This window comes from Ailuropoda melanoleuca, chromosome 3, assembly GCF_002007445.2.
Source record: "Ailuropoda melanoleuca isolate Jingjing chromosome 3, ASM200744v2, whole genome shotgun sequence".
In the NCBI taxonomy this organism is placed as follows: domain Eukaryota; kingdom Metazoa; phylum Chordata; class Mammalia; order Carnivora; family Ursidae; genus Ailuropoda; species Ailuropoda melanoleuca.
Window position 1 is genome coordinate 26377971 of NC_048220.1, and position 11102 is coordinate 26389072.

An 11102-nucleotide genomic window follows, 5' to 3' on the forward strand; every position below is an offset into this window, starting at 1 on the left:
TTTGACCCTCGCTGCTGTGTGGCCTCGGTTTGTTTTTCATCTACACATAAAATAGCATTTATCAACATCACTCGACATCTCTTTCAGGGAAATAACAAAAGCGGCTTTATTTTTTACTTCCTGAACAGCTTGATGGTTTTCTTTGCTAGCTGCCCTGGGGCCTTTCAGCTGAATTCCGTTTCATTTTTCTTTTTTCCAACATGAGACTCTCTCCTGTCTCATATCCTGTCAGGGCTCTGGATGCCTTAATTTACAGCCAAATGTCTTTGGTTTACAAACCTTCCCATCTTTGCAAAGCTTCTGGGCCAGATGTGAGTCTGGGCTCCCCACGTCTCCTGTTGGGCCTACTCTTCCACATAATCACTTCAGAGCTGGATTTTTTTAATTCTACTTTATCGTTTTCTTTAGCCATATTGGGTGGCACGAGGGGTGAAAGCTATTTCTAGCAGCAGCTCTCGGTTAACGAGAACCGATGTCTGCAAGCAGCAGCGGCAGAGTGGGCGCTTGGTTAGACATTCGGGCTCTGGCTTCCAGCAGGCCTGCCCCGACCACCTGTGCACTTCGGTAAGTCACGGACCCTCTCAGCGCCTCAGCGTCTCCAGACCTAAAATGAGGATAAAACACCTACCTTTCAGGAAGGGGGATGTGAAGACTAAAAAAGCCAATAAATGTAAAAGGTGTTCAAGACACAGTAGCCCGTTAGAATCAATTACTACGATTTTTACGACCAACCCCAGGCCCCAAACCAGATTCGCCCGAGAAGCCGAGCCTCCGCCAGAGACAAACGCCGCAACTCCCAACCCAGCCTCAGCTGCCGGCTTTCCAGAGCGTCCGCGGCGCGCACGCGCCCTGGCCACTTGTAGCGCGGCTTGCGCTGGTTCAGGACCGTGAGGGTTTGCGCAGGCGCCGGAGCTAGGTGGCGCGCGTCGCAAAGTTACGCGCAGGCGCGGCAGACCGGGGAGGTCGAACGGGCGTCGTTGTCCAGGTTGGCCATGGCTGAAGCGTCACGGTGGCACCGAGGTGGTGAGGGGTCATCCTGGGAAGTTATGGGCAGGGCCGATTTGGCCGTTACAAGTACTGTGGAAGGAACTATGTAACCCCACATCTATTCATGAAAGACAGCACGTTTAGCCCTCACAGCCTCCCCTTGAGAAGCGGTGGATAGGGGTCCCATTTCACAGATGGGAAAACTGAAGCCTTGAGGCGATATGGCACCCGCCCCTTGCCAGAGGCTCGAGCCGGGGCTTGTACTTGATGCACAGATACCGTCCCTAGGCCATTCTGCGAAGCCCTTCATTGATCTAGGGAGCCTTACCTCGATAGAACCCCAGGCCGAGTCCTTTTCCCCCTTCAGCAGAAGCCAGCCTTCCCAAGAAGCAATATAGAAGGTAGAGAAAACGGTTGGGGACAGATGAGTGATTTTTTTTCTTTTTTTCCTTCTTTCTTTCTTCCTTTTTTTTTTTTTTTATTTTGCTTTTTCACTTTCAGACGAGACTTCTAAGGAAACATCCGTGTAATATATATAATTCGTTAGTGTTCAGTCATAAAATGACTGCCCGCTCACCCCCCCGGGAAGTGTTAGTAATTATTGCTCCTTCGCAAAAGTGAGACTAAAAAAATAACCAGAAGCCATTGGACTGGCTTCACACAGTCTTTCAGCTAAAAGTGGCTGTTTTCCCATTATCATTGTTTATATCCATTATAAATTTCATAATAATGTAAGGAAACAATTTGTTTTGTGTCTCACAGGGACTCCGAAACCTAACCTGCATTACAGTAAGGAAGTAGAAATTAGAACCACACTTCAGGAGTTGGCACTCTACTTTATTTTTTTAATAAACCTATGTATATGTAAGTACACAGATATAGATGAAGACACTGTTTGAACTAAGAAGTTATGTGGAGGTGAAAAAACATGTACTTTATGAACCATAGGCTCTCAGACTACTAAGACCTCTAAAAAAATTAGTGACACATTTTAGACTTATCTTAAATTCATTTAGATTGACACTATTTCCATTTCTTAAAGGGCAAAGCTTTACATCACAGATGTAATGAAAAGCTTTCATAGTCAACATTGATTGAATTATTAAAGTTTTGTTCTATCCTGAATATAATTATTCCCTTGAGTTGGCAATTCAGACGAGATTTCTGTCAGAAATCTGCTCAGTTTCATAGGTCACTACAAATGAGGCCAAAGAAGTTAGTCTTCGTGTCTGGTTTGTTCTTTCCCTGGCCTATCGCACAGTTTATAGTAAAATATGCTGGCGCAGAGTCACAGAAGGTATGGATCAATGAATGCAAATCTTTAACGAGGTTGGGAAAACCTCTTAACCTGCATTTCTCCTGTGGGTCAAGAGCATTGACTGAATCAGTATTAAAAAGCATTTCATCATTTGAGTGCCCAGCAAACAGTAGATTTAGTAAGCTCATTGGCCAGACTTCTCATGTTGATATGGCCTGCATACTGGCAATTATGTATCAGTTAACTATCTGGCATTGTAGGAGTGAGTTTGAGTCAGATCTTGATTAAAAAGACAACTCTAGATCTTATAAATTAAGACATCTTAGACTGATTTTCAAATGCTTAATACAGAATATTCAGGAAATGGAAAAATATAGAAAGATCATAGTTTCATTATTCAGACAAAAAAACCTTTTTATAATTAGGAAGAATTGAAAGCGACTTAAATCTTCATCAACAGAGGATTTGTTAAAAAAACAAAAACGGGATTTGTTTAGCATTTTGGTATATACAGTGAAATAATATGGAACATTAAAGCATGGCATAGGCTCATGTGCCATAGAATAATGTTGAAGATAGATAATTGGTAAAAACTAAAAGTCTTCTAGCAAAAAGAAAAATAAAAAGAAACATATTTAGTCATATTAAAGAAAGACCCTGCTCTAAAACCTATCCACCCACCCTTGAGAGAGAACGAATACCAGTTAATATATTTAAAAATTCTTCTTATGTGCCAAAACATGGATTTATATGTTCCACATGCATATCTCACTTATGTCTCATAACAAAACTATGAGGTAGGAGATGTTATCCCTATAGTGGGACTCAAATCATTATTTATTTGAATTCAAAATCCATAGCTTTATTTACTATATTATATTGCCTACTCTCAGAGAAAAAGCTTGCAAAATAGTATGCATAATGTGATCTCATTTTTGTAAAAATAAACTTATTTTCTTTATAAATGTGTAGGCATATAGAAAAATCCGAAGAATATGTGCTAAACCTAATTGTAGCAGTGGAATTACAGGAAACTTCTTCCTGTTTTGTATATTTCCATTTTCTTTTTTTTAATTTTATAATTAGTCAAGAAAAATTTGAATTTTCAAAACATAATTGGGAATAAAATTTAATATTTAATCCTGATAAACTGAGTTTTTAAAAATAAATTTTTAAACAAAAATTCTTCTCCTTAGTGACTTTTGGGATGGTAAACCCACATATGTATTACTTAAACAAAGTTATGTCATCTCTATTTTTGGACACTTCTGTGCCTGGTGATGAAAGAACCAACTTTAAGTCTATTCGCAGCATAACTGATTTTTGGAAGGTAAGGTATCATGTGACTGAGAATGAAATAGCTTTTGGTATTGCATAAACAAACTCATGGCACACCTAATAGACACTGGAGACATATTTGTTGAAGGAATGAGTAAAAATGAGTATCATTTCTTTAAACTTTTAGAATTAACCAATCAGTAAGTGTATATTGAGAACCTATGCTCTCAGTGTAAGAGAGTTCTTAGAACTTTAAAAAAAATTATACTGTTTTAAAAAGATTCTATTTATTTGAGAGAGAGAGAGAGAGAATAAGCATGAGGCAGAGGCAGAGGGTGAAACAGACTCCCCGCTAAGCAGGGAGCCCGATGCCGGGCTTGATCCTAGACCCCTGAGATCATGACCTGAGCCGAAGGCAGACACTTAACCGACTGAGCCACCCAGGCACCCTAAAATTATACTTTTTTTTTAACATTATCACTGCATTTGGAAAATAGAAGACACACTGCTTATGTGGGGTTAGGATCCATGTCAAACTGTAATTGTGTAGAGTAAAAATTTATTCTTAAAAAATCCTTAAATGGGGGCACCTCGCTGGCTCAGTTGGAAGACCATGCAACTCTTGATCTCACGGTTATGGGTTTGAGTCCCACTTTGGGTGTAGAGATTACTAAAAAAATTTTAAAAATCCTTAAATGGCCCATAAAGTGAAATATATATAATTTTAGTATACAGCCTTGTACTGTGTGTATTACAGTAATGTACAGCATATAATCAAGTAAATAATACAGGGTACATATGCAAAATATAACTTTATAGTGTTTTTAATTATGTGAGAGTACCATTCTTTCAGCTTTGGAACAGATTTGTTTTTTCCATTACATTTAACTTAGCAAGATGCTCACATTATTAGGAAAGAACAGTTAAGAGAACAGAAGTTTTAGGTATCCCAAGTCACATACACTGGGGCATGTAAGGAAGAGATAGGAAGGTTCTCCAGAGGTGATGACAATTCACTTGTATTTTAAAGGATGAGTCACAGGAGGGCATTCTAGTCAGGATAAACAATATGTGCTATAAGTAACTCTACCTATGGAGCTATGTTTGGCATTATAGGAATATGGAAGATGAGGTGGACAAGGCCGACCCTGAACTGAACAGAGGTCAAATCACGAATGCCATGCTAGGAATCTGAAACTTCCGAAGGAGGCAAGGTCACTTCCTGAGAAAAAAGGGAAGTTTGAGATGAGAGCAGATGAGTAAAGGTCATTGGTATAGGCCTAGTGAAATATAAAAAAAAAAGGAGTTATTTCCTGATACCTTAAGCGGAGTTCACCCTGTTTTTTTTATTGTGCTGCCTTGAAGTATACATGACCAATGGCAAGAAGACAAAGGCAGGAAAGGAGAAACTGAACCCTGGGTTTGGGATCTCTTAGAATGGCAGAGCAAGGAAGGAGTAGCAGTCACCACCGCTGGAGCTGGTGGGGAAGAAGAACACAGACAACTTTGAGGGCAAGTGATGAGTTGTGGCTATAAGAACCATGAGTATGTGGCTATGGGTTTATATACTTATGTATTAGGGGACAGTTTTCAATATACCCTTCACATAAGAAACGGAGAAGAAGGGTTCTGGAATTAAATGAATTAATATTTGTAAAGTGCTAGAGAAGTAAGTAGTACATAGTAAGGGCTCAGTAAATATTAACCATCTTCATTATCATCATCGACATCATCGTATCCTTTAATATTAATGGTGGCTTGGTCAGTAATTTTCATACTCCTCAAAATCACTGATTTTTAAGTTCTTAAGGTAACATTATGAATGTAGATTCTGTTACACGATTGACATGAAAGTATTTTTCCCATAACATTTATCTTTCTATATGAAGTTTATGGAAGGACCCCTTTTGGAAGGTCTGTACTGGGACGCATGGTACACTAAAAACACATTGTATGATTTAAAGAACAGCAGTCGCATCTACTATGAGAACATACTTTTAGGAGTCCCTAGAGTCCGTCAAGTAAAAGTCCGCAACAACACATGCAAGGTCTATTCATCCCTTCAGTCTTTGATGAATGAATGTTATGACAGATACACTTCTAAAAATGAAGACCTGGCTGATTTTGGCCTTAAAGCGGAAACTGAGTAAGTAATATAAAATTACATGTAACTTTTCCTAGCATCTTACCATTGTATGTTTAAAAAATTAGGAAAATTTGTGTGTTTTCCAAATAATACCAACAGTCGTCTGGCAGGTAAGGAGCAGTTTTTATTATTTCAATAATAGTAACAAACGAAGGAGGAGTGTTTAGAAAAGTAAGAGTGAAACTGTTATTTTGTTTACCAAAGGATATAAAGAGTATTCTTTTTTTTTTTTTTTTCTAACTGGGGTATATGAAGTGCTAAGTCATTTTGAACACAAGTTAAAGCGTCAGTTTTTGCTTTTACAGTATGCAAATCAGCTTTTCTGTCTCTGACCAGAGTCCCTCAAACACATCCCAAAAGCTTCTTGGGACCCCCAGGGAGTGTATTAGGTGTGCTCTGTCATTTTCCCCCTTTCTCACTCTGACTTCTGTGATATCTTCTGTTATTGCCAATACCGAAAATGAGCAGTTATGCTCTGGAGGCGCTGCATCTGAAGATGCCTACCAAAGATATTAGAGCAGTGTTCTCCAAATTGGCTGAGGCTAATGCTGGTGTACACTCATGTCTATACTGAAAACAGGACACTCAAAGCCAGAAGCTGCTTATCATTGTGTTTACAGTCCTATGAAAATCATAGGAGGCAGAGAACAAATTTTTTAATTTAGTATTTATCAAAATGATACAATTCTCCAGAAGCAGCCTCTTTTTGAGCTCTTCTAGTTGTTTCTTCTGGTGTATTTTCTATTTCTAAATAATGTGCTTATACTGCTATTACTTGATTTTATAGTTTTATTTATCTATTGTCTCTGTCATGAAAGGTGTCTGTCATGTGTCCCTCCCTCTACACACACACTTCCTATTTCTCTTAGCCTGTTGTTAGATCATAATTTTTGTGGATCATTAGTCAATGTTTATATTATACATATGAGCAATGATTACATTTCTTTTCTTCAACAGCCTCTCCTGTAGTGCCAAGATTAATCATTGCTTTATAGTTTTTGTTGACTTGTTTTTTCTTTGTGTAAGTTTTTGGTTATACTTTAGGATAGCAAAGTTTTTGCATAATTCTTAGAAATCTAATAAATTCATAAGTATGATGACACATTCTCTTAGATATTACTATTTCTCTTTCAATGAAAAATTAAAAAATAAATCAGTTATTCAATTGCACATTTTAAATGGGAATCCAAAAACTAATCTGTTAGGTATTCTATTATTCCAAATTCTCATAACAACTTAATTTATGAAAATTAACACTACAGATTTGGTATTATAATATTTGTTATTCCCTAACAACCAAAACAAGAATCAATCTGTGCTTGTCTATCTAAAATGTAACATTCGCTAATTAAAAACATCATAAAAGGGGCGCCTGGGTGGCACAGCGGTTAAGCGTCTGCCTTCGACTCAGGGCGTTATCCCGGCGTTCTGGGATCGAGCCCCACATCAGGCTCCTCTGCTGGGAGCCTGCTTCTTCCTCTCCCACTCCCCCTGCTTGTGTTCCCTCTCTCGCTAGCTGTCTCTATCTCTGTCGAATAAATAAATAAAATCTTTAAAAATAAAAATAAATAAAAATTAAAACATCATAAAAAATTGGAAATAGGAGAAGATTGGTGTAACAATTGTTCTTATTTCGGTTTAACAACCATGTGGAAAACACTCAAAAATACAACAACAGAATTTTCATTAAATCTGGGTATTTTTTTCTTAGTGGTATCACTTTTCCCCCCTTCTGAAAACAAACATAGTATTATTAATAGAAAAACAAGTTTAAGCAGTGCACCTTTGGATAATCATTCAAATCTGCCTGGGGAGACTGAACAGGGACTGAAATGAGGAGTCAAGGCTTTATTTTTTGATATCCCATAATTAAAAGTAGAAAGAATGGGGGTGCTTGAGTAGATCAGTCAATTGAGCATATGACTCTTGATATCTGCTCAGGTCATGATTTCAGAGTCGTGGGATCGGTCCCCACATCCCTCTCCACACTGAGCGTGGAGCCTGCTTGAGATTCTCTCTCTCTCCCTCTGCCCTTCCCCCACCTTACATATATGCTTGCTCACTCTCTCTCTCTCTCAAAAAAGTAGAAAGGATGGAAACAAAATTCAGTTATGCACATTTTACTTTGATTTATAAACTTTTGTTAAAATAAGATACCTGTTGGGGCGCCTGGGTGGCTCAGTCGGTTAAGCATCTGCCTTTAGCTCAGGTCATGATCCCGGGGTCCTGGGATTGAGTCCCACATCAGGCTCCCTCCTCAGCGGAGATCCTGCTTCTCCCTCTCCTGCTTCCCCTGCTGTGCTCTCTCTCTCTGTCAAATAAATTTTTAAAATATTAAAATAAATAAATGAGATATCTATTTAACAATATAGACATTGTAAGAAAGCTCTTGTTTATTGACATTTATACATGGTATATGACCTGTAGAAGACAGACTATGAAGCCCCTCTTTTACTGTATGGAGACAGATATTTATGAATCACAGCCCTTGATATTCTTGTCCTTCAAAAAGACTAAAAATTTTGTAAGACAACAGAAACGTGTATTGAAGAAACAACTTCAGTCATGGTTTTCTAGATTATAAATTCCCAGAGGCAACAGATGGATTTTTTAAAAACCTTTTCTGGGACACCTGGGTGGCTCAGTCAGATAAGCATCTGCCTTCAGCTGAGGTCATGATTCCAGGGTCCTGGGATCCAGTTCTACATCAGGCTCCTTGCTCAGCAGGGAGTCTGCTTCTCCCTCTGACCCTCGGCCCCTCCCCCATCCCCCTGCTCGCACTCTCTCTGACAAATAAATAAAATCTTTAAAAAAAAAAAAAACAACCTTTTCTCGTAGTATCTAGTCCAGTGTGTTACCCACACTAAACAGTAAAAAATGAAAATTTACGAAATCTTAATCCTCATAATCCTTAACTCATTGTCTTGCTTCAAAATTACTATAATACTTATGAACTTAATACTGCTTTTTTTTTTTTAACGTTAGCTTAAATTCTTAGAATACATCTCGGTCAGGCTTTCTCATCTCTCCATTATTCTTTTTATACTTAACAGATGGAAGTATGCTACTCCTGAAAGTACCTTCCCTTGGCACTGGGGATTTGTTGGTGTTTACCGAAATGGAGGATTTATTTTCACTTTATCAAAATCAAAATCTGAAACGAAACACAAGTTCATTCACCTTCAACTGAACAGCTGGATCACAAGAGGGACTAGAGTTATTTTTATTGATTTTTCATTATATAATGCTAATGTAAACCTGTTTTGCATAATCAGGTAAGTGACTCAGAACCTCTTTATCATTAGTCTCTTGAATTTAAAAAGCATTCAGAGGGGCACTTGGCTGGCTCATTCAGCAGAGCATGGGACTCTTGGTCTCAGGGTCGTGAGTTTGGGCCCTACATTGGGTGTGGAGCCTACTTAAAACACATACATACATACATGGCCTCCACAGCCCTCATTAGGGTTTCCAGTTTGTGCGTGTTTGTACTGAGATTAAAATCATAAGCCTCAGGGGCACCCAGGTGGCTCAGTCAGTTAAGCATCTGACTCTTGATCTCATCTCAGGCCTTGATCTCACAGTTGTGAGTTCAAGCCCCATGTTGGGCTCCACGCTGGGCCTGGAGCCTACTTAAAAAAAAAAATCATAGGGTCACCCGGGTAGTTCAGTCGCTTTAAGTGTCTGCCCTCAGCTTAGGTCATGATCCCAGGGTCCAGGGATCAAGTCCTGCATCAAGCTCCCTGCTACTTGGGAGCTTCTCCCTCTGCTTCCCACTCCCCCTGCTTGTGCTTTCTCTCACTCTTGTTCTCTCTCTGTCAAACAAATAAATCTTTAAAAAAAAAAATCATAGCCCTCAAAATAAATATCATATAGTTATGCCAATAATGAATAAGATGGTAAAGCAACATCATACTCATTGTTTCATTGTTTTGGAATATATTCAAGAACATGGAGAATTACTTAACATACAATATGTTTTATATTAAGGATATATAGTCTTATTCTGCAGCTGCACAGATCTCATGTTTAGTCTTGATATCTACCTCCAAATCAGATCATTCAAATCTGCTGATTTCCTTTCAGAATGAGCTTCTTTATTAAGTTATTAATTTTTGTCTCAAGAATGAACAATTTAGGGGCGCCTGGGTGGCTCAGTCGTTAAGCGTCTGCCTTCGGCTCAGGGCAGGATCCCAGAGTTCTGGGATCGAGCCCCACATCAGGCTCTTCCGCTGGGAGCCTGCTTCTTCNTTCTTCCTCTCCCCCTCCCCCTGCTTGTGTTCCCTCTCTCGCTGGCTGTCTCTATCTCTGTCAAATAAATAAATAAAATCTTCAAAAAAAAAAAGAATGAACAATTTAAATTTCAAACAACATATACCAGTAGCCAGCATCCCAGAAATGATTAGAGCCTGTGGTGATTTGCAAAAATGGCCCCAATTCTTCACATCTTTGCCATGTAACTTTGCAGTGCTCTGCCACCCAGGGTTGGGTGCATTTACCCGGGTCCTGACGCTAGGCTCAGCCTTGGTTTTTTTTGTTGTTTTGTTATTGTTGTTGTTTAATTTTTTTATTTAAATTAAATTAATTAACATATTAAGTATTATTAGTTTCAGAGGTAGAGTTCAGGGATTCATCAGTTTTATATAATACCCAGTGCTCATTACATCACATGCCCTCCTTAATGCCTATCACCTAGTTATCCCATCCCCCCAACCCCCTCCCCTCCAGCAACCCTCAGTTTGCTTCTTATGATTAAGAGTCTCTTATGGTTTGTCTCGCTCTCCGATTTCGTCTTTAATTTCCGCTCTTCCCCTATGATCCTCTGTTTTGTTTCTTAAATTCCACATATGAGTGGGATCATATGATAATTCTTTCTCTGACTGACTAATTTCGCTTAGCATAATGCCCTCTAGTTCCATCCACATCATTGCAAATGTCAAGATTCCATTCTTTTTGATGGCTGAGTAGTATTCCGTTGTATGTATGTGTGTATATATATACCACATCTTCTTTATCCATTCACCTGTCGATGGACATCTGAGCTCTTTCCGTACTTGGCTATTGTGGACATTGCTACTATAAACATTGAGGTGCAGGAGCCTGGTCAGGTAACTACATTTGTATTTTTGGGGTAAGTACCTAGTAGTATAACTGCTGGGTCATAGGGTAGCTCTATTTTCAACTNTTTGAGGAACCTCCATACTGTTTTCCAGAGTGGCTGCACCAGCTCACATTCCCACCAACAGTGTTAAGAGGGTTCCCCTTCTCCACATCCTCACCAACATCTGTCNTAGCCATTCTGACTGGTGTGAGGTGGTATCTCATTGTGGTTTTGATTTGTATTTCCCTGATGCCAAGTGATGCTGAGCATTTTTTCATATCTGTTGGCCGTTTGGATGTCTTCTTTGGAGAAATGTCTGTTCATGTCTTCTGCCC

General features: G+C 39.0%; 1 protein-coding gene across 1 annotated transcript in view; it reads left to right on the forward strand.

The window, feature by feature from the left end:
- Positions 1–992: 992 nt before the first annotated feature.
- Positions 993–11102, forward strand: part of PKD2L2 (polycystin 2 like 2, transient receptor potential cation channel) — a 35326-nt gene continuing 25216 nt past the window's right edge. Inside the window, exons 1-5 of the mRNA XM_034655737.1 lie at positions 993–1023; positions 1750–1851; positions 3442–3575; positions 5413–5669; positions 8723–8944. Coding sequence (XP_034511628.1) covers positions 993–1023; positions 1750–1851; positions 3442–3575; positions 5413–5669; positions 8723–8944 — 746 coding nt within the window. The remainder of the gene's footprint in view (positions 1024–1749; positions 1852–3441; positions 3576–5412; positions 5670–8722; positions 8945–11102) is intronic.